Source organism: Staurois parvus, unplaced genomic scaffold (genome assembly GCF_062004578.1).
Source record: "Staurois parvus isolate SC_StPar_1 unplaced genomic scaffold, SC_StPar_1.0 ptg000394l, whole genome shotgun sequence".
In the NCBI taxonomy this organism is placed as follows: Eukaryota; Metazoa; Chordata; class Amphibia; order Anura; family Ranidae; genus Staurois; species Staurois parvus.
Genome location: NW_028318190.1, coordinates 4,051,759 through 4,079,545, shown reverse-complemented (window position 1 = coordinate 4,079,545; position 27,787 = coordinate 4,051,759). Strand labels below are relative to the sequence as shown.

The 27,787-nt window shown below is 42.5% G+C and overlaps 1 protein-coding gene across 1 annotated transcript; it reads right to left on the bottom strand.

Moving 5' to 3' along the window:
* Positions 1-22,601, bottom strand: SESN2 (sestrin 2). The gene is made up of 9 exons (XM_089686254.1): positions 22,326-22,601; positions 12,728-12,940; positions 9,585-9,767; positions 8,116-8,289; positions 6,362-6,503; positions 6,079-6,197; positions 3,718-3,908; positions 3,473-3,617; positions 1-2,837 (listed from the first exon to the last, which is right to left on the bottom strand). The coding sequence occupies exons 1-9, from the start codon at positions 22,413-22,415 to the stop codon at positions 2,751-2,753; spliced, it is 1,344 nt and encodes a 447-aa protein (XP_089542380.1). The 5' UTR covers positions 22,416-22,601; the 3' UTR covers positions 1-2,750.
* Positions 22,602-27,787: the final 5,186 nt, after the last annotated feature.

The following is a 27,787-nucleotide window of genomic DNA, read 5'->3' as shown; positions in this document are numbered from 1 at the left end:
TATAATGAAAATCTTTAATCCACACATTTACACAATCAATCTGTAACAAGATTTTACAAAGATTAAAAAAACAGACAAAACAGTAGCAAATGATAGGGTCATATCACCCCTACTTTTACCCTTAAACATCATACAATCAGCAGTTCTAGAAAACCAAGATAGATTCACAGTATAAAAAGATCTATGAGTACTGAAAAGGTGCCTTTGAATGAGAGGTAGAATACAGGAGTAATATAGCCTTTTAATTCTCAAATACTGTACCCATTAGGGCTGATGGAAAAAGATACACGTGGCTCATTCCCAAATGTAAGAATACATCCTTGGCTTTTTACTTTCTTTGTGTTCAGTTTGAGTAAATTTGGTATTTTCAATGCTCCCCTTCTGGTGAGGGGCAAAACGAAACCTTGTGTATTGTACACCAATGTAGTAGAATTTTTTAAATGCATCACATTTAAGTCACCACCTTGGAACGGAGTTAAATTTTAGAAATGCATATGGGCAAGCAGGAAACCCTCGAGATCAGGAAAATGGAAACCTCCCCTGATTTTACCATCCTTGAATGGCGACATCTGCCTGCACTCTGTTTTCAGATGTGCAGACCATTGCTATAACATGCGTATAGGCACATTACCATACAAGTGAAGAGAACTGACACTTGAGTGTTGCGCTGCAAGCTGCCAGATGTTCGCTGGACTTGAGCTTACACCCATATCAATGCAGCCTAAAGCTTCAAACAGTGATACTGTTCTGTACACCTGTGCATGGGGCTGTATTTACCAGCACAGGTGTTCAGTGCAACCATGTGCAGGCAGCCTATTAAAATAAATGACATATGACTGCATGAATCCCCAAAGTGTACATCTGTGAAGACAGCTCAGAATGCAGCTCAGGTAAATCAACCCCTCTGCAAAGGTTTACAGAACAGTATTCTCGTGTGAATGAGGCCTAATATCTTACTCTAGAATATAGTTTTTACAGATGGGATTGATCCTAAATCTGTGCAAAACAGCAAGCCTTAACAAAATGTCTCCAAATTCAACATTTAGCCTGAGCTAATAGAAATGGTAAACCGCTTTACTAGAGAAAAAAAAAATTGCATGCACACCTTTAAGAATGTGCAAATATTTACTGCAATCACAAAGGCCACATGGCCTTTAATTCATTAGTGTTGTAAACAAACATCAAAGTTTCAGGTCTAGAAAAAAATATGCTCCCTAAGGAATGCAAGTTTTCCTTCAGTGTACTGGAGTACCTGTGCAATGACTGCTGAATTTCAGACGCATGAAAAAACAAAAAGCAAAAAAAAAAAAAAAAAAAAAAAAAAAGGCAGTTCTATTCAACCATCAACTCTTTCACAGCCAAGCTCTACCAAACCTGCTTTTAAAGCCAGTGCTCTGAAAGGTTGTAGGCTAAAATCCCCTGAAACGATAGCCGCCTGGCTATATACAACTTCAATACTTTGTGTTAAAGTTTTCCAGGAATGTTAGTACAATCTACATCTACTTTTGTGAGCTTGGATCAAATTATCCTAATGCCTGCTCCATGTGGCTGGGGGGTCAATCCTCAATTTGGTATTGTAGCCTATGCTACACAGGAAGGGGCATCCTTTCAGCTGGTGTTCCTGTGACTTCCCTCTGTGCACTAAATATAGAGGATCACTTCTGTTACTCCTGTTTTTTCAGTGAATACAAAACTTCCCCCCTAATTGGCCAATGCAGAGACAACTGGATGCCACAATCTCTACCTCAGGCCGAAGAAGCCTTGTATTTGTTGGAGAGAAAAAAAAAACATGCACAAGGCTTCTCCTGAGTGGCAGAGCAAGCAACACTAGTGCACAGAGGACGTCGCAGGAGCACACAGCTGAAAAGGACACAATTTCCTGTGTATCATGGGCTACAACACTACATTAATCCCTTGGCTCCGGTGCCTCCTGGCCCTTTAAGGGTTCCAGAAGCCGGGAGGCGGGCGAGGTTTTAGGGTCATGTAACCACCGTGATTCACTGACACGGCAGTCACATGATCGGGAATGGTCCCAATCACAAGAGGAGATCGGGACTTTTCCATGAGTACTGAATGTGTGTACTGGGAGCGCGCAGGGCATGCGCTCTCAGCACATTTTTTTTTTTTTAATAGAAGGCAAATGTGCAGCCGCTCGGTGTCTAGGCCCAGATGCCAGGAGGCCGCTTATTTGTGTTCAGCTAGTGCAAGAGGTTAAAGATTGTCCATCAGCCAACATGGAGATGGCATTAGGATCATTCACTAGATCTAAGCTAGCTCAACATTTTACCATTCCTGGAGTTCTCAAATGACATGTATGAAGCAAGTGAGATCTGAACACCTAACCTGCACAATTGTTCCTGGTCATTAAAGTGTTAAAGCTACTGCATCAGCAACTTAACAATGATAGCTTATTTTAGGAACAAGTTGAGGGTCTACCAGAAGGTGGTTCATATTACAAGCAAAAGCAATGAGTTAATGTGTTGTCATTTTAAAATACTTACTGAAAAGACAACTGCACAGTGAGTGTAAACAAAGATAACTACAGCTGCAGAAATGAGAAAATATATCCAAGAAGTGTGAAGGTGCTTAGTACCTTATGGACTAGCAGTGTTTATACTATAAGGTGATCAGTGCCTGCAACATAGGGTACGAGTACACCCTTATATTTTCAAAGTGTGCAAATATGCATGAATAATGCAGCAATGACGGGGCAGTCAGTCCTTTGTGGCGCAGCCCATTCTTTCACCGACTCACGTCATGTAGCGGGTGATCGCTCTGAGACCATACAGCAGTGCAGCTTGTAGTCTGGCTTCCAACAGTAGCAAGTCCAAATGCACCTAAAAGACAGACAAGCAAGTTTAATGCACAATTCAGTTGCAAACGCAGCTTTTAGTATCCTAGTGCACAATATCAGAGCCTTCTGTACAATATGAATCAATCAGCTGTAAAACATACTACATGCCAAGGGCTAGTTTTGGAGCTATGGAAGGGGTTTTTAATAATTAGTAATTACTTGCCCTTTAGGAGTGTATCAGCACATGCTAGAACCATTACACTTCCAATTGTGGTTCTCTATACATCTGCTTGCACATTTTCAATTGGGCAACTGAAAATCATGGCACAGTTTTAAAATCAAATATTTGGGCTTTTAGTTTTAATTTTTTTAATTGAGTGCATTGAGTGTGGAAAAAAATGCAGGTACAAGTTAAATTTTTCTTTAGAAATGTAAACACAAAAATGCAACGCTCATCAATATACGAACAGCTTTGAGATGGTACAAAACAAACATTAAACCAATGCATGGGTCAGGTATTTGAGAAAATTGAGGATCAAACAGACTCAATTTATCCCTGGCATTTACTAAGCCATTTGAAAGCATAGAGTAGCTTTTTAATGCTCATGTGCACAAGACCCAGTTTGTTTTCCCCAGGAAAATAGTACCAAAACCAAATTTTTTCCTGTTTTAATATACCTTCTCTGAGTGCTTGAACTCCCGCCAAAAGTCATTATATAATTGCCGGTTTACTCTTTCTGGGTGACATGTCACAGTCTTCATATACAATTTAAGGCTTCTCTCTAGCAGCTGATTCACCTCGCCGTAATCATAGTCATCATATCTACCAGAAGCAGAAGAAAACAAATTGTAAGTGTCAAAGGAAATATGGAGAGCCATAATAACCTAAACAGTTTGCAACCATATTCTTTTGCAGTCCTTACCTGATTCCATAAACGCACTGAATATAGTTCCATATAGCTCTACGCAGTTTGAATGTATCCACTCCCTGATGCGAGGCAATTGTGTGATATGTTAAGTTGTAAGCTACTTGAAACTTGTCATCCAGAAGTTGTCCCACCTCTGGGTACAATCTATGTAGCAGTGAATATCCATGTGTATTCCATGTGTAGTCCTGCAAAAGTGGATGCAAGACAAGTCAGACAGCAATACTGGGGATCAACCTCCCATGCTCAAACATATACAAATGAGGCTTTAAATTAACCTGGTAAGATGACTGGCAAGTAAAATTTATCCGACCTACCAAGGCCCTCTGTTTTCAAACAAAATCCCTAGCTGGTAATAAGTGTTCCAGGGGTGCTCGAAAAGTTCATTAATTATCTAAACCCACTAAATGAGCCTAAGCTGAAGCTAAGCTCCACCAATGGCAGGGACAGTCAGCATTGTGAAGATTCTGGCTGGTAAAATTCTAGTGCCAGGCTGCCCACTAATGTCCCTGCACAAGTAATGTCACATTTTTAAATATGGGATGTTTTCATGTGTAGGCAACCCAAAGAGGTAAATATGCACCAGTGTGGTGGGGAGAAGTAACATCAGCTAAGGCTAGTTTTGGGGGCTACAGTAGGGATTTTCAATAATTCGGAAATTACTTGTTCTTTAGAATTTAGGATGTGGAAGCATGTGAGGGCATCAACGCTTCATACAGACTGTAAATATTTCCCAATAAAAAGCATTACTTGCAGTTATGGAAAAAAGGAATTGCCTTTTTAAAGTGTATTTGCATCATGCAGACAAATTGTAACAACGTTTAATATCAGTTACATGTACCCATTCACATAGCATAACTTAAAAGGAGAAGGACTTAGCAAAATAAAACATTCATTCATACTCTTCAATGCTGCACCATCAGTCCAACACTGCAGCAATCCCACTTTGGCTCCAAGTCTGAGAATGGAGTGTTTACATGACTGCTGAACGCTCAGTTCTCATTAGATTGGGGATGGAACAGATTACTTCAGCTCAAAGCCGCATGCTGAGAGCCGGAGCCAGCTGTCAATCAGGCAGCTAGGTGGATCCTGACAATATGGTCAGGAATCCTTCCAAATGCTGGAGAGGCCAACAGCGGGCTTTAGCCTGCTGTTAACTGATTCAGAGTCAAAGGAGTGCAAACATAAGTGCAATAAAAATCTCCGAAAATGAAGCTTTTCCCTGCTCCAATGTTGAGGGGACTGAGTTAATGTTTACCATAATAATCTCAATCTAGATTATGCTGGCAGCTCTCAGTTGTAAACTAAATTTGAACAACTTTTTAAAAGTGTAAAGATAGAGCGTTGGATTTTGCATTCTTTTAGAGAGAAAGTGTCCCCACTTTGTCCCTCCACTTTCCATTCCCAATTGTTCAGAGCAGCTTGCAGTCTGTTCAAAGGATATGAAGACATGGGACGGACCCAGCAACGTTTGTGCCAGTGTTGTCATATCCCATGGTCTGTAAATCAATTCCTGTGTTCTGTTTTGTATGATGATTTTTTTTTTCTTAAGGTATGTTGTGAATGGGAACACAACAGTTGGATTTGCTGAAACCTGACTGCGAAGTGTAACCACACTTCAAGACAAGTCTGTCACAAACCAGAGCAATTTAAACCAAGGAGAAACTTTCAGAATCCTGACATTAAGGGCCAGTTCACACTACAAAAACGCACTCGATACATTTTTGCTCACAGTTCACACCACAGGAAGTTCCGGTGCAGTTTGCCATGTTCCAGTATGGTTCTGTGCAGAAAAAATCCGGCATGTTCTACTTTTTTCTGCACCGAAAACTTACTGGAACTGACTGTACTGGTGTGAACCAGGGCCATTGAATACATGGAAAACCCTATGCATGCATTTTTGATGCAGAATAATGCACACTGAACTGCATCTAGTGTGAACTAGCCCTTAAAGCATACTTTCCACGTCTTTCAACATTCTTTCACTTAAAGTTGACCTCCAGTTTCTAGAGAAGTTTAGTTTGTTTGGGCCAAGCTGATCTAATACTTACCTTCACTAACATGCCCTGTATAAACTGTACATCGCCTCGGCTGTGTTTCAGCAGCAGGATGGCAACTTCCCACCCCACACAGAACAAAAGCTTACTTATTGGTTGAGGTGGAGAGGTGGGTGGATGATATCACAATCTGAGCCAGAGGAAGCTTTGTATTCATTTGTAGAATGAAAAGCGCCCCGAGAAAGCCTTAGCACAGCTGAAGCTACATACAAATTATACAGTGCTCCCAGCTGCTGCATATTTTAGGGCAGGGAATAGCTTGTTTAGCTAGAGATCAGCTTTAATTTACTTAGATACTTACATGAGCACGAAATGTGGGAGGCCCTTGTTCACCTCTCTTGCTGAAATCAATGTAGCCAAAATCTGGATCATCCAGGAAACAGAAAATGCCAGGAGAGAACTTAGACTGCGCTATATCATCTGCAAAGTACAAGAAATAGGATTAAATCATATTTCTAGGTGGTTATCCCACCAGCTATGACATTACTGTTAAATGTAATATTTGATGCACCATACACAATGGAGAAGCACTTTATACATATGTTGGGTAAGCATATCAAATTATACCACAAGACTTCAATTACCATCGGATGTCACCATAACGCATGCTCTCTTCTCCCTCTCAAACCTAGTCTCCATTTCCTCCTGACTGGGTTCTTGTTCTTCCTCATCCAGCTTCTTCATTTCAGCCAGTACACGCTCTGCTTCTTGTGGAGTGCTTGACCCCTGCAGGTAGGCATACACATTACTATGACCAGACAAATACTCCAATACAATAATTCCAACTGAAATGAGGGTTCAATATGAATGCTCTTTATGCACACTTTAGTGTGATATAGCTTCTGTACATTTACCAGAAACATATTTATGAATAGCTTGGTAATACAGCTTTTTATTTTAAGGTTATATCATTCACTTTACATTGCTGTGCTGTTCTGTCTATACTGAAATTTGTTCAGTTCATCCTACGAAAAACTATGCACCAACAGGAACTGCGCTGTCTTCCTGAGGAACTGTCCATCAAAAACGCAGTTTTGTGACCTGCCTTCATAAAGGTGAATGTGTTAGAACTACATTGAAAAGATCCAATTATTCTTGGTGTGTTACTATATTTAAAGCCTTGTTTCTACACATCTTTGCACAGAGGGTAGCCTATTTGATCCCCTTATGTCATTACAAAAGAAATGGATTGTGCAGTAATTCTTACACTAGCTATACACTGTACAAATTTTTGCCGTTTCCTGAGGAGACTGCTAGAATGTGCTCAGTGGGTGGCCCTGTAGGCCGTCTCCCGCTGGACAACCCTTCACTGAACTATGCAGCTGCAGCTCAAGTTTGATAACAAGCATGGCAGGCTGTAAAAAAAAAAAAAAAAAAAAAAAAAAAAAAAAAAAAAAAAAAGTACAGCGCGCGATCCATCCATCTGTACTGTATGACATGGTTGGAGGAATCTTGTTCAGCCTGTTGCCAGCTTTAGCTACATGACCAAGACTACCAAGGCCAGGAATTAGTGTTATCTATGCCAAGGGAAAAAAAAAAAAAAATACTCTTAAGTTTTTCTTTAATGCCAACATGCTCCTTAATGGATCAAGTCAATTGAACATTTTATTGGTTATCTTTAAATTGTACCTTAACTACTAAGAAAGTAAACAGCCTGGTATGGGAGGCACTGCAAGGTGACAACACATCCACAATTTGTTTTTCAGTGACCTGAAACTGGGATGCTCTTGAAGTGGCTCAAGGATTTTTACCTTCATACATTCTGTGTTCAGCTCCCCTGGCAACCCTTCTTATACTCAGTTGAGCCCCTTCTGGATCCAGCAATGTGTGCATAAGCCTTGGTGCTCTCTCATTGACTGAGACAAAGCAGGAGCCATTGGCTCCTACGGCTGTCAATCACAGCCAGTAAGCCAATGAGGAGAGAGCAGAGGGGTGCAAGGCCAAGCTGCAGCTCTATGTCTTCTGGAAGCAGAGAGGGGCTTGGGAGCAAGCACACAGCATGTGGCTTGCTACTGGAGACACTAGTCAAGTGGAATGAGAAAGGAACACTGTCAGGGAACCTATGAGGATTGAGGTTGCTCTGTGGAAAACCACTGCACATAACAAGTATAACAGGTTATCTGGGAAAAAAAAAAACCTTAGAATCAATAAGTTAGTAAAAATTTCAACCAAAAAAGTTGATGTTCAACCCCACCAATTATCATGCCTCAAACACTGGACAAGCATGCTAATACATTTTTGGAATTTTTTCTAATGAATTTCACAGTAATAGTTAATCCATAAAATAAAGCATAGCATAATTAAAAACAAAACTAGGGTCCTGTAACAAAGCACATACCTGATTCAAGGACACATCAGGAGAAGGAGGGCGCTCGATATTTAGTCCCTCTGGAGGATAAATTCCACATCCCAGAATAAAAGAGGAAAGTGCATGGAAGTGTGTAAGCAGGACAAGAGCTTGAATCAGCTCAGCAAGAGACCAAAAGTTTCCCCCTTGGGAGCTCACAAGAGACTGCAGGGAAGAGCAGAAACAGAATACATTTACACCAACTCTAGCAACCTTCAGATCTACAATGTACTGACATAAGAGATTAGCAATGTAACTGGTTATTGGAGACCCCCACCCAAACTAAGTAAAAAGCAGCAAATGGCAAATATGGTAATTGTGTGTTTATCCACAGGAAAGATGGCCAATATGAAACTAGGTGCTGTAGATACAGACGTTAAAGCGGACCTTTACCCTAAAATACCAAATTTTGCTCTGCCTCCCCTCCCTCAACATCTGGATATAATTTTTTTTTTTTTTTTTTTTTTTTTAAAAACTACTTCTGAAATTCTCGCCCAGGCAAGAAAACTTGTTTCCTGCACCCCTACCTGGATTCTATGCACGAGCCATAAAATGGCCGCACGGGGAGCCAAACGAAAAGGGCCTGAAATTCCAGTGGGAATGTTAATTGATAGCATGCACAGTGCACTGTATTTTGAGGTTTTCAGGACATACAGACTACGGCACAGCTAGGTTAACCTTACGGTCACAAATTTATGCAACACACACACAAAGCATATGATAAATGAATGCATGAAGAGTTAATTTAAGCAAAAAAAAATATGCAGCTTAAGATACAGGTAACAGGATTTACCAACTTTTCCTTCTAGTGAAGCCTGTCCCCTACACCCTCCTATCTCACATTATGCTAGTAATGGGCACCCTCCCTAACCAGCAGCTGGGAAGGTGGAATAGGCAAAACCTTTCCATACTGCTTAGATCATGAATCTACCAGCTGCTTTGACATGCAATTTACACTGAAAGTAATCTCTGCCAAGGCAATTCTTCATAACAGTTTGGAATGCCAAAGTTTACAGTAAGACCTCAAATACAGATTTCATCCATACCCCAAGCAGGGCCATGTTTACCAGCACGGGGACGCACAGGTGTTGCGTGCATCACCATGCCAGCAGTCCCATAGCTGTCAATTGGGAAGCAGCAGCTGCACAGACACAGCCGCTGTTCCCAGTCAGGTTCACGTTGACATCCAGGCAGGTGCACGGATGTCACTGTGGGAGCAGCGGCTGTGTTTCTAATTGACAGCTATGGGACTGCCTGCACAAGGATGCAAGCAGCACCTGTGGACACTTGTGCCAGTAAAAACTGATCATGGTTTATATGCATTATAAGCCTTCTACAGTGTTAAAGAAGCAGCCTTTACCAAGCTAGGTTTGCTATTCACTTAAAAACGTTTATGTAACGGTCTACTTATATAGACTTTTGAAGAGCCTTTCTACATAAATCTCATTCTATGGACTCACCACAATGTGTTCTTTGGTTATAAGCCAGGGCCTATGAGCAAGGATCTTGTTCAAATCATTAAGTCTGCGCAGTTTGAGAGGTGCAGAATTAAGGCCTTCCAACCAACAAGGGTCCCCACCAACTTGAAGGAAATGGGTTGAATGAAGTGAGACCAAGTAGACACAATGATGGCGAGCAGCTGCCTAAAATTAAAGATATGAAACTGTTAAATAGAAAAGCGTGAAAGTATAACTATAGAGCGGAGAAGTATTAGAACCCCTGTCAGGCTTTACTGCTGTGTCCCCGCTAGGGAGATTCACCCTCTCGGTTTGTCCCGTTTAACATTGTCATCGAAAGTGAGTAAGAAAATCCAAATTTTAGGTTGTCCCAGAAAAGTAAGAGGGGAAATTTTCCAACTGGGGTCCCCAAGAAAATCCCTTCAATTTTCAGGAATTTCCTCTGTGCCTAAATGAAAGTTTTGCCTGCAGTTCTACTTTAATCACTTGCCTACCGGGCATTTGTACCCCCTTCCTGCCCAGGCCAATTTTCAGCTTTAAGTGCTGTCGCACTTTGAATGACAACATGGTCATGCAACATTGTACCCATATGAAATTTTTATCTTTTTCTCACACAAATAGAGCTTTCTTTTGGTGGTATTTAATCGCCACTGGGTGTTGTATTTTTTGCGCTATAAACAAAAAAAGCAAAAAACAAAATTTTGCAAAACAGGTCATTTTTCTCCTTCACTGATGTGCATTGATGAGGCTGCACTGATATGGGTGGCACTGCTAGGCACTGGAAGGTGGCAATGATGGGCAGCACTGCTCATCAGGGCACTGATCAGTGCCGATCACATCTGACAATTGCCTGTCACAGCATGAGGAATGTACTGCCGATATCCGGCAACTGTCTTTACCCTGTGATCTGCTGTGTCATTGGACACAGCTGATCATGTGGTAAAAGGCCGCTGTGATTGGCCGTTTACCGTATCACGTGATCAGCTGTGTCCATAGGAAACAGCGATCACAGGCAACGCCAGGTGCACGCCGCTGGGGGCGTGTTGTGGGAGGACGTCTATGGACGCCCTCCCAGAACTAGACAACACTGTGGCAGTCTTTCGGCTTTAGCGTGGTACGGAATCATTTAAGAGGAAATTATGGAAAACAAATTTACCAGTGTTTTGTGAATGCATTACAAAACAAAGGGTTAACTTTACTGCTGGTGCTTAAAGTGGTAGTCAAGGCAGTTTTTTTAATAGACAGGTAAGCCTATAATAAGGCTTAACTGTAGGTAGAGTAAATATCGTGCATCGTTTAGGAGACATTTACTTTAGCAGTGCTGGTGATGTCACTGGTGCATGCACACTGCACTCTCAAAGGATGGCATGCCGTCCAATGAAAGAGCTGTGCCATGGCCAAGGCTCCCACGTACATGTGCGGGAGTGATGTAATCACTGCTCAGCCAGTCAAATGGCTGCAGCCAATGAAACCCGGAAGGAAGACCGGGTGAAGATGAGAGCCCCGGGGAGCCGTGACAGCGTCCACGTAACCAGCCCCAAACACCTAATCTTTTTTTCCCCTAACGCTTGGTTCACATGTATGTATGCATGTTTACGCACACGTCCTCTGTAGGACAGCATATTCATTTCAATGGACTGTCCTATCCGCAGGAAATGCCAGTACTTGCCCCCCCCTTTTTTTTTTTAAATGCCAAACTGCATGGTGCTGCAGCTTCATGCAATTTGGCATGAGCAAAAGCACGCACAGGTAAGTGCTGATATGTGGGAGTATTAAGAATTAATGGCACCCACGCATGTCAGCTAAACAGCACATTTTGGTGTGGGTCGGAAATGTGCGCAATTATACATAAATTTCCAACACGCACTACCAATCAAGTCAATTGGATAGCAGTCTGCCATAGCATGAATGATTCATGCCATGTTTAGGCCAATCCTAAGCAAGACCAAAGCACAATTACTTGTTGAGCTACACAGTTCAGTACAGCCTTTCATAACCAGAGTTTGAGGTGCCTGGAGGAGTTCAAAAACAACCGAGACAGAACACATTCAAAATATTAAAAAGGGTTATACTAAACCATGTCTTTAAACATTTTGCTACACACAAGGATCTTTCATCCTTAAAATTTTGGGGGATTGAGAAATATCACCCCTATTTGAGAGGCAGCAACGAGAGTCAAGCTGAATCTCACTGGATCTTTGAAATGCAGAAAATTCTTTGAGTGCATATCCACTGAAGTGATCACAAGAGATTGCCATACTTTAACCTGTGGAGACCTGTGGGATATCCAAATCCATGAGGGGAGTGATCTGATCACAAAGCATGTGTCCTGTATAATATATGGGTCGACCTTTAAGGTGAGCGTGCATGCTAGAAGGAAGAGGAGCACATGTGGCGATTAAATACACTTGCAAGTCACCGATTAATTCTCTGTAGTTGAAGATTTGGGGCAAAAGGACTGTACAATGTATTTGAATTTCAACTTTGGGACTGGTGTTCACATTTTCTACATTTTTCCCTTTGATTATTAGCAATATTTGTTCCGGCCGGAACAATGTATGTTATTCCACTTTACACCTTTGCACTTATCTAGTGAGGGGTTTATTCAACATCATTTATTCACTTTTATATTTTATTGGCTCGATCCATTGGGTGTGTTCATCTAACCTTTATTAACTCTAAAATATAATTATTTTGGGAGAGCTCTTAAGTTTTATTTATTATATTTTTTTCACTATTTCTCATCACTGAGCATTTTTTTTTATTTGTTCCTAGGGATATCACATTGCTTCACATATATTTAAGGAGCTCTGCCAGATTTTTATATGCATTTTAACTTCATGTGTATTTTTTCCTAAGCATATTTTGATTTAATTTTAGTGATTTTATCACAAGGTTATTTAACACAACAAGGTTATTTAACCGCTTCCCAACCTCCCTATAGCAGATATACTGCTACAGGGTGGCACGGATGCACAAAAATCACATATGTACATACAAGTGATTTTGCATTTCCGGGTAGGGGCACACACCCTACCCATGCCGCCATTCACAGCCGCTTCTTGCCGCTATGGGCAATAGCAAACTTCTTTCAATACTAATAAATCTGTTCAATTTTAAAACAAGCACATTTTTTTCTGACTCACCATTATGGCAACATAGTGTCTCTCTGGGAGGGACAATGCTCCATCCATACGCAAAAGCTGATGCTGGGTCTTCCAAAAGATGCGCAGATACTCAGGATGGAGGCTCATAACTGCAGCAATGTTGTCACCCAGAGCTGGCCCTGGTAGCTGTGTCACAGGAATATAAGCACTGGGTCCCCTGTTCGTCCTCTGTCTAGTCAACTCTCCTTGATCCTGTTAAAAATCAAGATTGCTTGAGAACATAATCCAGAACACCAACTGCCTGCGCTGTTAATCATAGACTGACAAAAGTTGCACGTGCGCATGCATGCTTTGGGCAACTTCAAACATTACATCATTAATTTCTGTGTTCATACACTGCCCTGGGCTATAAACATCAAATGGAATGCAGTAGAACATGTAATCAACCATACTCCCGTATATCTACACCGAGTAGATTTTATTAAGTCCTAATGGATACTACATGTGACATGTTTATAGCTGAACTCTGGAATCTTACGCCTTGATCCCCCTCTCCTCACTCAGCCTACACCATTTTATCTTTGTTAAAAAAGCGAATTAGACATAATGTGGTTTTAATACAGTTGTCAAATTAGGATTGTCCAAACACTCACTATGGCTGGGGGCAGTAGGAGGGGTCCTGTATGGCACCAGACAACTCCTGACAAAGCTTTGTGCAGTACACAGGCTAATTAGAACAGCATGCCCAGAAACCTTGGGAATCAATGGGTGGGGAAAGTAAACTGGCAGGGAAAGGAGCCGTCAGAAGCAGAAGAAACCAGCCCCACCACCCCCATAAGCAAGAAAGATGTAATGTAACAGCAGGGCTGTTACATGTACAGCCACCTGCTCATGGGGAGCAGGCAGTGGTGACTAGATGTGGGGGGGGGGGACCCACCATCCTCCTGCTGCTGTATATCAGATGCCTTGGAAAGGGTTTTATGAACGTTTTGAGGCATTACTGAAGAAAAGAACAGGAAACCCTGCATACCGTATATACTCGAGTATAAGCCGACCCGAATATAAGCCGAGGTACCTAATTTTACCAAAAAAAAACTGGGAAAAACTATTGACTCGAGTATAAGCCGAGGGTGGGAAATGAGGCACCTACTAGTCAATGTAAAAAATAAAGTGGGAGGAATAGTGCCCCATCATTAGTATCAGTGGGAGGAATAGTGCCCCATCATTGGTGTCAATGGGAGGAATAGTGCCCCATCATTGGTATCAGTGGGGGGAATAGTGCCCCATCATTGGTATCAGTGGGGGGAATAGTGCCCCATCATTAGTATCAGTGGGGGGAATAGTGCCCCATCATTAGTATCAGTGGGGGGAATAGTGCCCCATCATTAGTATCAGTGGGGGGAATAGTGCCCCATCATTGGTGTCACTGGGGGGAATAGTGCCCCATCATTGGTGTCACTGGGAGGAATAGTGCCCCATCATTGGTATCAGTGGGGGGAATAGTGCCCCATCATTAGTATCAGTGGGGGGAATAGTGCCCCATCATTAGTATCAGTGGGGGGAATAGTGCCCCATCATTAGTATCAGTGGGGGGAATAGTGCCCCATCATTGGTGTCACTGGGGGGAATAGTGCCCCATCATTGGTGTCACTGGGAGGAATAGTGCCCCATCGTTTGTGTCAGTGGGAGGAATAATGCCCCATCATTAGTGTCAGTGGGAGGAATAGTGCCCCATCATTGGTATCACTGGGAGGAATAGTGCCCCATCGTTTGTGTCAGTGGGAGGAATAATGCCCCATCATTAGTGTCAGTGGGAGGAATAGTGCCCCATCATTGGTGTCAGTGGGAGGAATAGTGCCCCATCATTGGTGTCAGTGGGAGGAATAATGCCCCATCATTAGTGTCAGTGGGAGGAATAGTGCCCCATCATTGGTGTCAGTGGGAGGAATAGTGCCCCATCATTGGTGTCAGTGGGAGGAATAGTGCCCCATCATTGGTATCAGTGGGAGGAATAGTGCCCCATCATTGGTGTCAGTGGGAGGAATAGTGCCCCATCATTGGTGTCAGTGGGAGGAATAGTGCCCCATCATTGGTGTCAGTGGGAGGAATAGTGCCCCATCATTAGTATCAGTGACACCAATGATGCGGCACTATTCCTCCCACTGACACCAATGACACTTGCTGACCCCTGTTGCAGTATGGTGCTGCTGCAGCCAGCATATGTGGTTGCAGCAGCACCTCTGCACTGCACACTTTTCCCTCACTCGATTTTCACGGGTCCGCTCGGCTCCGCCTCCTCGCCCGTGATTGGCCGCCTGTGTACCTTTCCTGAGCTACAGTTCTGGCGGCCAATCAGCCGTGAGGAGGCGGAGCCGAGCGGCAGGAGTGAGGGAGTGGCCGGAGTGACGGAAGGAGCAGCGCTTCCTGGATGGATCATTGTGGGAGCCAGGTAAGAGACAGCAGCCCTCTGCCCACCCCTGTACGCGCCCCCCTTGACGGAGCCTCGCGCCCCCCTGGGCAGACGTTGACTCGAGTATAAGCCGAGGGGGCCGTTTTTCAGCACAAAAAATGTGCTGAAAAACTCGGCTTATACTAGAGTATATACAGTAGTTATATTTGCTCTGCCTGGAGTTCAGCTTTAAGCATCTCAAGTTTTGGAGCAAAATTTACTTGCTATGTAATGAAAACGGTTTACAGCATCAACACCAGTTTTAAAGCAGAACTAATGCAGGCCATACATGGTTCGAATTCCGAACAATGTTTCGTCCAAAAATCGAAAACGTCGTTTGCTTGGTAATCTGATGGTGTTATCAATGATTTCAAAAATCAGCCGACCAAGTCATAAAGTTCACCCCATATAACAGGTGAAACGTCTGTTTCTTCCAGGTCACAGCTCATGCGCATATTCTTTTCGGAAAAATGATCGTATGATTTGACCATCATTAAGTCGAAAATCAGTTGTTTTTCAAGAATTTTCCCAACATGCCCAATCAACGAAAAGGGGAGGAACCACGAAAATCGGCCGGTGCCACTGACCCACCAAGAGCGAAAATCTGCCGATTATTCTTAGGTCCGATTTTCAGATGAAAAATCGGTCGAATTTCGAACCATGTATGGCCAGCCTTAGCCCATCAATTTAACGGTTTCCCAAAACAGTTACATTCAAGACATGCCTTGATTGGTAACCATTTCAGTTACCTGTGTTCTTATATTAGCGCTCAAGCAAACTCTCGTCATCAAATGGCTGGTGTCATTACCCATCATGTGCAGTACCATGACAACTGCAGATCAGATACGAAGATGGCAGCATTCTTCATTGTAAAGGATAGAGGGGTTTAGCTCCACTTTAAGTTCCCCTGATAGAATACGCTTTTCCTCTCTGAGAATAGCTATAGCCATTAACCAAATGTTAAGATCCTAAAAACGGACCTGCTGGGGACCGAAGCTGAAACACTTGGATAAGATTTGTAAGGCAAATAGATTACAATTGTATTTATCATTTTATAATAAAATGATCATACATGACACCAACGCCATTCAGAGAACATTGTGCATTCTTTTAAAATGAACAGTAGGCATTCCCTGGGAAGGAGGATTTAAAAGTGAGCACCAATTTATATCTACCCGGGCCCAGTTCCACAATCCTTGCTTGGGAGAGAATGATGCACCCTACCCCTCATCTAGAACAGGACCATTCACAGAGCACCATGCAATCGCACGCATGCGCAGTGAGGAGCCAGCTGCGGTTCTAGTTTCTCAGGAAGCCACAGCTGACTCTCGTATTTAAGATGGCAGTGCGAGGGAGGCACAATGTAAGATCCAGCAGTGGTTTTCAGATGACCTGTGAGACCCTGCGTGGTGGCTTTTTTGGGACCTTGTGAGTCTTGTTGTACTGTTTTTTGTATTGTATGGAGAATTGAAAAACTTTAATAAATCTATCCAAGAAAAAAAAAAAAAAGATCCAGCAGTGGGAGGATAGCACTTAACGCCCGGAACTCGTAAGCTTCTGATTTTTAAAGGATAAGTTCAACTTTGGAACAAGTTACATGTCCCAGAATCTGCACCTTCTCCCCTAACCCCACTACCCCCCCCCCCTCTCCCAGCAGCTGCTGTCACAATTTGAAAACAAGCATGGCTGTGCAGGGCTCTGTACACAGTCACATCCTTTATTCAGTTTTCTGTGAATACATAGCACACAAGTACTGTCAGCCATTGCAGCAGACAGCTGGTAGTTCTCATTGAACTATGAGGATGCTTGAGAATGCTCTGGTATTAATGGATTCGTCCTGCTCTCAGGTTAACTGCCTGTCCATACGAGGTACAGGCAGACAAGCTTTGCTGAGAGTCTGCAGGAGCCCAACATTGTAATGCTCTGCAGCCTGATTAGAAAAAAAAAGTAAACATTTTTCTCAAAATGTGAGCTTATCCTTTAAAGCTTTTTTCAAATTTTGGATAGAGTGGAGTTGGAGTGGAACCCATCAGTTTTTATTTGTCTGAGCGCCCATTAGAAAGATTCAACCTCTATCAGACCTGTTTACCATTTTCACTGAAAGTAAAAGAAAATCCCAAGCTTTGGGTTGTTCCCAGAAGTAATAGAGGGGAATTTTTCCAGTTCTGGTGACCTGGGAGATTCCCTTAATAGGAAGAGACTCATTTTCTGTTTTGTTTATGAAGAGGAAGTGAAGGTGAATCTTTCCAATGGGACACAGATAGTTTATATTGTAAAGTGCTGAGCAAGCTGTTGGCGCTATATAAATCATACAATAGCCAAAATAAACTGACAGGGGTTATAACCCTACCCCTACTCTATCCAGAATGAAAGAGTTTCTTTTAGTTCTACTGATATGTCCCTGCTGTACCATGTACTTGTATGAAAATTTATCTGGGTTTATTTGTATTGCTTTCTTTGTAAGAAATCCCTTGTGTTCCTACCAGTCCCTCCGCTTTCCTATTATGAACTGACCACACTAGGCAGGTTAGCACAGTTCTCTTGCTGTTCGGAGAACTCCGTGTGCTCTCCTCAATTGATCAGACTTGTCCTGAAATGCCCTCTCATGCACACGGCTAGTGAATTGCTGCTTCTCCTTCCCTCTCTAAGATCCTTATGCAGCAGGGAACAGAAGGAATAATCACTTTTACAAGGTGAGGGTTCACACATACTTCAAGGTCACACACCAGGCATACAAAAAAATGCTGCTTTTACAGGTGTTTGCCTTTTTTTCCTTTCAGCCTGTAGAAGCAGCTCTATGTTAGCCTATTTGTCCATGCACACTGGGGCATTTACAGGTGTATTTGAAGAGGAGCAGTTATCACCCGAAAAAAAGTAACAAGCGCGCTTTTGATAGGAGCTTTTGGGCAGAGAGCGCTCGACTGGCAAACGCAGCGTGCAACAGCTCCAAGCATAAATGGATTATAGTGAAAAATGAGCAGAGGGGAAAGTTTTGGAAAAGTAGTTTATAAACACATTAGAAAAAATGTAATGCAATATGAGCCATTTTGAGTTTTTTAGGTCACCTTTTCCTGCCAGAAGTTCCGACATGTTTTCAGTTGCATAGTGTATGGACCCAATAAGTCAGCACCTGTGCGGGCTTGCTTTAGAGCATCCTGTCTGTCTATTGACAGAGCGGGCAGCTCAGCCCCCCACTGCCTCAGCATTTGATTGACAGCAGCAGGAGCCAATGCTTCCCGCAGTTTGCCTAGGGAGCAGGGAGACGGTGGCGAGAGCTGCTGCTCTTGTGCACATCACTGGATCGGATTGGGCTCAGGCAACTATGAGGGGGGGGGGGGGGGGTAGCCTGCAGCACAAGTTTTTCACCTTAATGCATAGAATGCATGAAGATGAAAACCCTTAAGGCTAGGTTCACACCTATGCAGTTTGTGTTTGATCCATTTCTGCAGTGCAGTTTTGCACATGCGTTTTTGACATCGTGTCTCCCCCCCATCTTGTTGCTGGGCAGATTAACCTCCTTAGCGGTAATCCCGAGTGTAGCTCGGGGTAAAATTTCTATACCAAAAGCGGTAACCCCGAGCTACACTCGGGCTTACCATGTGGCGCTGCTCTGGGGGTCCCTGCAGAGCTTACCTTGTCCTTCGCTCCCGCGATGTGTCCCCTGCAGCGTCCCCGGCCATCTCCTCCGGCCGATGCCGGCATCCGGCTTCTGTGTTCCGGTCTCTGTGACGTCGGGACGTACGAGCGCCGGAACCGGCGGGAAATTTGAATTTTTTTTTAAAATGTCATTTTTGCTGTCATTGCTGTTTCAATGCATTTCACATATATTTTGTCCCTACTGCTTTGTCCTGTGCCCTGCCTGCATTTTGAATGTTCTTTCTGCCTGGAAACTGAGACAAGTCCATGGCGTCCAAAAAGCGTCCCTTTACGTCAAAAGCGGTTTTAGAGCAGCGATAGTAAATCAGAACCACTTGCAGAATTGAGTAATGATTCGTGGGGAAATTCGTCATCAGACACGGAAAACGATTTTGCGACTTTGCTCAGCGATGTGTGAATTTGCCTCTGTATTTCAAATTTCAGTGTTTTTGGTTTGATTATATTGAATTAAATTTATTATAATATTTTTTATGATTTATTAAATTATAATTTATGATTTCATGTTTCAAATTTTATCAAATCCGGAATGTTTACTAGACTCTTGTTCATACAGATTTCAGTGAGTTATTCCTAAAAATTACAGCCTACAATAAAAAACTACATATTTCCATGCAAAAAATGGTACCGCTTTCAGCACAAAAAAATCGGAAAGAATCATACCGCCAAGGAGGTTAAAATGCAAAATGCATCAAAAATGCACATGATTTTCTACAGCATCTTCATTGAAGTCTATAGAATCAAAAATACAACGTTTTGCTTTTAAAAAAAGTCACTGACCCTTTCCAAAAAACGTACCAGGTGAAAACGCGGAGATCTGAACCTGTCCCATAGGAAATTATGTTAAATTGACTGCTGTGCATTTCTGCAAAATGCATAGGTGTGAACCTAAAGGCTTTAGAATCACTTTAGGCCCAGTGTGCATGGATCTTTATTGATTGGCTTTACTTACACTTTTGCTGCACGTAAACAGTTGCATTCTGTTCATCTTCTAAGCCATCTAAGGCTACTTTCACAGAGATCTGCGGCAAAACTGTACATGTTTTTACCACGTTTGTGGTGCATTTTTTTTTAAGGACATGTGACTCAAACTGCAGGTGTGTTTTTGATGTATTTTTGCCATGTTTTCAATTGATTTCAATGTGGAGGTGGGTTTTTGGCCTTTAACTGCAACAAAAATGCAGCAAGCAGACCAACAGATCAGTGTCAGCGTTTCATAGGAACAAATGGTCACATGTTTTTCTTCCTTTTTTGAAAGCAAAAAAAGTGGAAGAAAAACAGATCAGTGTGAAAGCAGCTTAAATATTCCAAGTTCCATCTCAACAGCATCACCAGTGAAAATCACCTAAATAACAGCAAGTGATCACAACAGTGAGCCAAGAAGGGGTTGCTAGGCAGTAAAGACAACCCCAGGACTTGTTCTGTTCTCTAATCTATGCACCAAAAAAGGTCCTGCTGATGTAACATTGCAGCAGAGTTACATGAACACAGAGCAGGCAAATGTTAAAAAGACCAGCAAAGCCTGCATTACAGTGGCCATACACATTTCGATTTTATGACCTGATTGATGTGCGAGTCAATCCAAACAATCAACTCTGCAAACAAACCAATAACCACAACGGCCTTGCCAATCAATTGCATTCAATCAAAAAACGGGTTGATCGGTCAGGGTAGAACATGATCAATGGTTTTGCATTGATCAGCAGCACGGACATACTTTTGTTTGTGAATATGGTCAGATTTTAATCAACATTTGGTGAAAACAGGCAGGTGGTCAAAACGTAACTTAAAATTGTATATTATCAATCAGAATGCGCTTGTGTGTGGCTTTTAAATGGGTTGCAGACTATAGATCGATTATTCCTATCAGAGACTGATCATTTATGGAGGCGTGCGTGGCCACCATTAGGCTGCATTCTTGAGTGTTTTGTAGCTTGAAGCTCCAAAAATGCTCACACACAAAAAAATTGTTCTCTATGGTGCCTGTTCACACCTGATCGCGCGAACAAGCACCATAGAGAATTGCTTTTTAAATTTGTGTGTTTTTGGAGCTTGCACTCAGGTGTGATTGCGGCCCGAGGACTCACTCATTGCTGCCTCACTTTCCTTACCCTACTCTATCGGGGCAGCACAGTGGCTAAATGGTTAGCACTTCCGCCTGGCAGTACTAGAGTCGTTGGTACGAATCCCAACCACAGCACCACCTGCCTGGAGTTGCATGTTCTCCTTGTGCCTGCGTGGGTTTCCTCCGACACTCCAAAGACATGCTGGTAGGTGAATTGGATCCTGTCTAAATTGGCCCCAATATGTATGTATGAATGGGAGTTAGGGACCTTAGATTGTACACCCCTTGAGGGTTAGGGACTGATGTGAATGTACAATATATATGTAAAGCGCTGCGTAAATTGACAGCACTATATAAGTACCTGAAATAAATAAATTATTAGGCTGCATTCACACTTGAGCGTTTTGTAGCTTGAAGCGTCAAAAAAAAAGCTCAAACGCTCAAGTGTGAATGCAGCCTAATAGAGGTCCTGTGGGTAGGGTAAGGAAAGTGAGGCAGCAATGAGTGAGTGAGTCCTTGGGCCGCAATCACACCTGAGCGCAAACTCCAAAAATGCTCAAATTTAAAAAGAAATTGTTCTCTATGGTGCCTGCTCACACCTGATCACGAGAACAGGCACCACAGAGAACAGGCACCACAGAGAACAATTGATTTTGTAAGTCTGGGCTTTTTTTGAACTTCAACCTACAAAAAGCTCAAGTGTGAATGCAGCCTAATCGAGGTCCTGCCTCACTTTCACTAGGGCAAGGAAAGTGAGGCAGCAATGAGTGAGCCCTGAGGCCCCATTCATACCTGGAGCTCCAAAAAAAGCTCAGGAAGAAAAAAAAAATATATTACTCTATGGAGAGCGTTCACATCTCCACTCCAAGTCACCTGATATAGAACGCCCAAAGCTCAAATGTTTTGGAACCCCATTCAGGCAGATTGATGCGTTTTCATTCCCGTGGAATGAATGGAAACATGAAAGTCACACGTTTTTTATGCGCTTTTGCACATTTTGTCATGTGACCAAGCATGTTTTTCTGGTATTAGCAACTGATGTCACAGATGAAATGTTTCTCTATTGGTGAATAGAAAAACGGCAGAACTCAAAAAGCCAGAAAACGTCTGAACAAATCATGCACAAACGTTTGCCAATGCGTAAAAACAAAACAAAACGCTGCGCTCAGATGTGAACGGAGCCATAGGGATGGGATGTTCCCAGGTCTGGATCAGAGGACAGGAGTGCAGTCTTCTCAGATTACACACTGAGTACGTGCTCAGGAACAGATTTCCCCTATGAAGTAGTTAGAGCACACACAAACACTGACAAGCTGGACTCAGGACACTCATCCTATACAGTAAAGTACACCACAACCAACCAATCAGCTCACAGAGCACTACACTGCCATCAGAAAGACAGTTTCCGATTGGTTGTTTCTGGTTACCACACTTAACAGACTTTGTAACCCCCCCACTCAGCCGTTTACCTTCATAATTCTGCGGGCGCAGCAAGACTGGCACCCAGGGTAGCAGTCTTCTCGGACCCTCGGGCAGGTACAGTGATTGCCTCCCACCATAATGGGAGCAACGGGACAAATGGCCTCCAGGGCTGCTGGTGAACGAGGTGCCGGAGCCGTGGAGAAGGCGCCTAGGACGGCCAGGTAAAACCGGTGGTCTCTGTTACAAGTGTTCGCTCATCTCTTCTCCTCTCTTCCAACTTGGAACTCTGCCCTTGTGTGGAGGCCCCCCCTCTCTGCTACCTTATTTATGGCCTCGCCAGCTGGGCCTGGCCTACCCTTGTCTCCACCAATCACAAGTCAAGCGCTTTCGCAAAGGCTCTCGGGAAGTGTAGTCGCTTAGGCTGCTGTTGCAATGTTGCAGTATAGGTGGTAAACAAGTTTAGTAGGCGACATCCAGCCCTCTGCATTGTTTCCTACATTTACATTTTAGGCTGCTTTCTCTATAATGGGGTCCACGTAGCCTATCCCTGTTGCACTAACAATTTTGGTTTTTTGTTTCCAGTTGCAGAGATATATTTAAATAATTATAAATCTCATTCTTTTATTACAGGTACTTATATCGTGTCATCAGTGTACACAGAGCTTTACATATATATTGTACGTTCACACCAGTCCCCAAGGCTACGTTTACACTGAGTTTTTGAAACCCTTTTGCGTGAAAAAAATAGCATCTGAAAAGCTCAAGAAAAGTGCTTTCCTACATATGTTTAGGTATGTTGTCACACTGGGGTGTTGCCAGGGGCGGACTGACAACTCATGGGGCCCCCAGGCAATTGGGGATCATGGGGCCCCTGTGTCCTTGCCCAAACTCAAAAAGCCTATGAAAAAGGTACCAGGGGCATCTCATGGGTCCCCCTACTGACTCCAGGCCCTCAGGCAGTGCCCGAGTTTCCAAATGGTCAATTCGCCCCTGGGTGTTGCACTTCCCTAGCAGTGTAAAAACTCCTATTTGCAGCATCTTTGGAGCATGTGTTCCCAAAAACGCCTCTTCTTATTGAACTCAATTAAAACCGCCTCTGAGAAGTGTTTATGGTGCAGTTTTTAAGTTCCGTGTCCTTTAAAAACCACTCAGAAAGCACGGGTATGCGTTTTTGCGGCAGATCAGTGTAAAAGTAGCCTAGCCCTCAAGGACCGTACAATCTAAGGTCCCTAAGGACTTGTTCACACTTGACTAAATTTCTAACTTAACAAACACTCCTAAAGCTTTACCATGGGCGTTAGACAGGCGTTAATGAACTTTAGTAGGGGCGTTAGACTGGCGTTTCACAAGCACACTCCCCAAACACCCTATGCACAGTTTTGATGCATTTTACAAGCAAAACCGCACCACAAACACCTATAATGAACTGTTATTAAAGCACCGCAACTGCACTGAAAATGCCTGCCAGCGCGTTTGCGAAGCGTCGCCATAGACATGAATTTGAGGCGTTGGAAGTCTTCAAACTCCACCAGATTCGACATGAGGCTTCAATTTTGAAGCGATGCGACGCTAACGCTTCATGTTTTGATAATGTGAACAGCACTGTGTGCTGCCCATAGTATCATTTGCATAGGGGTTTGAAGAGCATTACAAACGGCCCTCAAACGCCTGCTTTCAGTGCAAGTGTGAACTAGGCCTTACTCACATTCATGCATACACATATTAGGAGCCAATTAATTGTACATGGTTTTAAAACAAAGGCTGGAAGAAAACTAAAAACTGAACATGGCAGAATTTTGCTTTGGGGCTCAGACAGACGTGCGATAGTTAGGGTTGCCACCTCATCCCTTTAAACCTGAACACATATTAATTACACAGGTTCTGTGGCTGCTTAACCATTAGCCGCCCGGCCAATGGCCGTTTGGCGGCTTCAAAAGTGTTCCTGCATTCCGGATGCACGCCATTTGGCGTGCTCCCGCACATGCGCAGTTTGCGCTAATGCAGAGCTGCGCAGCAGCGCGATCTGTCACCGGCTGTGCACCTCGGACATGGCCGATGACAGATCCAAGTACCGGCTCCCGTTGCTGGTACCATGTGACCTGCTGTGACCAATCACAGCAGGTCACATGACGGTTGTATACAATGGATGGCTTCATTCATGCCATCCATTGTATACTAGTGCCTAGCTGTGAATGGTCACAGCTAATCACATGCACATGTCATGTGATTAGCTGTGACCAAATCACAGCTAAGCACAAAAAAAAAAAAAAAAAAAAGCTGAATGAATCGATTTCATTCAGGTAAATGCTTGCTTATAGCAAAGTAATTCTTTGCTATAAGCAAATTGTGTAAAAAAAAAAAAAATACTGATCACTTCCCGAAAGTAGTACAATGTTACTATGGTAACATTGTACTACTTTGGTCATAGTAAAATATGAAAAAAAAATCTTAAAAAAAATAAAAAAATGTAATAAAAAATTAAAAATAATAAAAAAATAAAAAAATATATATATATTTTTTTTTTCATACTGTCACCAGTCAGTGTCCCTGTTCACCGCCATGCCGGTTATATGATGACGCTGTACTGCACTGGTGACAGTATGTAAAAAACAAAATAGTGAAAATAATTTTTTAATTTTCCGAAAAATTATGACAAATAATACAACTTCAAAAAACTCGCCATGCCTCTTATGAAGTACGTCGGACTGTCTACTTTGCAAAAAGGGGTCATTTGGGGATATCTGTACTATTCTGACATTCTTGAACCTCAAGAAATTAGATTGGCTGTCAGTACTTCAGGACTGATCAATTTTCAGATCTATACCATAGTTTGTGAACTCTATAACTTTCCTACAAACTAAATAATACATTCTAATTTGGGTTATTTTCACCAAAGACATGTAGCAGAATACATCTCGGCCTAAATTTATGAAGAACAATTATTTATTTGTAAACTTTTATAACAGAAACAAAGAAAAATGTGTTTTTTTTTTCTCAATTTTTGGTTTTTTTTTGTTAATTTAGCAAAAAATAAAAACCCCAGCGGTGATTAAATACCACCAAAAGAAAGCTCTAGTTGTGTGAAGAAAATGATAAAATTTTAGTTTGGGTACAATGTTGTATGACCGCGCAATTGTCATTCAAAGTGTGAGAGCGCTGAAACCTGAAAAATGGCCTGGGCAGGAAGGTGTAAAATTGCACGGTATTGAAACGGTTAAGGTGGTAATTAAACTCACTTAGGACCTTTTCTGAATTAAATTAGCCCCAGAACCTGTGTAATTAATGTGTTTGGGTTTAAAAGGATGAGGTGGGAACCTTACTGATAGTGCTTGTCACAATGGATCCCTTTTCAGAGGCGGTTGGTAGGCAGTTGAGAGGGGATGTGCCACCTCCTAAGCAACAATTTCAAATCTCAAAAGGTTGCACCACTGCACCATAGTTACATGTATTACATACAGTTGCAGGGCGGTTTGATGTTGCTCCATTAACTTGAATGTGTTACGTTCAGCAGCAGTAGTGCCACCCAAATACCACAGGGGGACTTAATTTTTGCATGTACAACTCCGAGAAGCTCTTTGTTCAATGGGCAGTCAAAGGGGCAGGAAACCTTGTCTTCCATGGCTGATTTTATCTCTGTCCCCAGCCGCACATCTACAGCTTTTTCTGACAATAGTGTTTTTTTGCAACAGATCTGAATGCAGCACTATTGTTTTTCACTGGGCCCTTGCACACAGCTGTATATAGATCAGAAAAGTGTTCAGAACTGTGAAATCAAAACCAAAAATTATTTGTCAGAGGTTGGACATTTATGTATGCATGCATATAAGTCCTCATGCACACTGGACGTTTTTACAGTTGCTGTTTTTGGCATATTTTTCTACAGTCAGTAAACTCCCCAACATCCTATGTGTCCATGCACACATCAGCGTTTTTTGGCTGGAAAAATACCCCAGAACTAGTGGGTTTCTAGAGGAGTTTTTAGCTGTAAAAATAATCTAACACAGTAAAATGCAGCAAACTGTCGTTTTTGTCGTTTTTTTTTTTAGCAAAAATGTTGTTATATTTTTTTGTCTAAAAAAAACACAAAAGTGGAAAAACGCAGCTAAAAACGCCAATGCAAAAACATCTGCAAAATGTGCGTTTTTTACACGACTTTACACAGTTAATGCTACCAGCGTTATTAAAACATCCAGTGTGCATGGAACCTAAGGGTTATTGTACACAGGTGTAATGAAATACTGATAATCTATGCAAGAGGGTGCAAGCCAGGGGCGGACTGACCATTCGAGCACACGGGCAGTGCCCGAGGGCCCGGGGTCAGTAGGGGGCCCCATGAAATGCCCCTAGTACCTTTTTTATAGGCTTTTTTGGGTGTGCTTTGAGTGTGGGCAAGGACACAGGGGCCCCATGATCCCCTATTGCCCGGGGGGCCCATGAATTGTCAGTCCACCCCTGGTGCAGGCAGATGTTTGCAGACAGATTCTGCACAAGGGCTTTTTCACACAGGCACCCTGAGCCTCTGCAACGGAAAGCCTGGGTGCTGTGCACAGCTGCCCATAGACAATAATGGCTGTGCGTGTCTGTACTCAGATATACAGCAGTGCTCACATAAACATGGGCACATGTAAAAATAAAAAAAAGGTCTATTTTTTCACATATCTGTATGCTATAGTCTTTTTTAGGTATTGCTGGATAGCAGCTGTGTGCAGCACTTAGGCTGTCTGGGGGGAGGGATGCTGGGATTTACATTGCATGGGCTCAGACACCAAGATACCACAATCTTGGCTTTAAAACAAATCTAGAAGGAAGAAAAGACTTTTATGCTTATAAATACATTTGGATGTTTACATGTCTATACGCTTGTAAATGCAAGCACTTTACAGAGCAATTCAACTGTTTTTTTACACAGGATATTTCTGCAAACATCTGCTAGCACTCTCCTTTGTAGATCAGTATTTAATCACGCCCATGCTTGTGAGCCTTTTTTCAGAGTTATGAGATGCTTTCCCATAATAAAGTTTTCTTTTCTTTTAAATGGCTCTAGTGCGGTTTTGTACTCTTGTTTGTGTCATTTGGTTTTCTTTCCAATGCTTGAAGTCATTACAAATATGGTCAAATCAAATGGGAAAAAAGAAACCTAAGGATTGGAAAATGTATACAATGTATAGCATGAGTGAGGAAATAGGTAGGTGTTAAGGTATGTGGGTAATAAACTATTTGTGATGATCACGTCAGTTCATGCAAAATTATCCGAAGGGACAAGCACCAAAATTTTTCTCATACGATAACAGAACAAATGATTTTCATTTCATACAGTATTTTTCCGTAAAAAAATCGAATGACTTAGTCCACGCATGCTCGGAAACAAAATAATACATTGCAATACAATACAATACATTGCATCACTTCCGAAGTTGTATTCTGTCATAAGAGAATTTTCATAACTCTAGATTTCTTTTCGATATGAGACAAGTATACAAAAAAAGACAATATTCTAATTGTGTGCACT

Coding starts and splice junctions, on each gene's coding strand:
- SESN2 (XM_089686254.1), bottom strand. CDS start 22,415: ATGGTGGGAGGCAATCACTGTACCTGCCCGAGGGTCCGAGAAGACTGC. Junction 6,198..6,361: donor CGTTATGGTGACATCCGATG/GTAATTGAAGTC, acceptor TGTACTTTGCAG/ATGATATAGCGCAGTCTAAG. Junction 3,618..3,717: donor CAGTGCGTTTATGGAATCAG/GTAAGGACTGCA, acceptor TGCTTCTGGTAG/ATATGATGACTATGATTACG.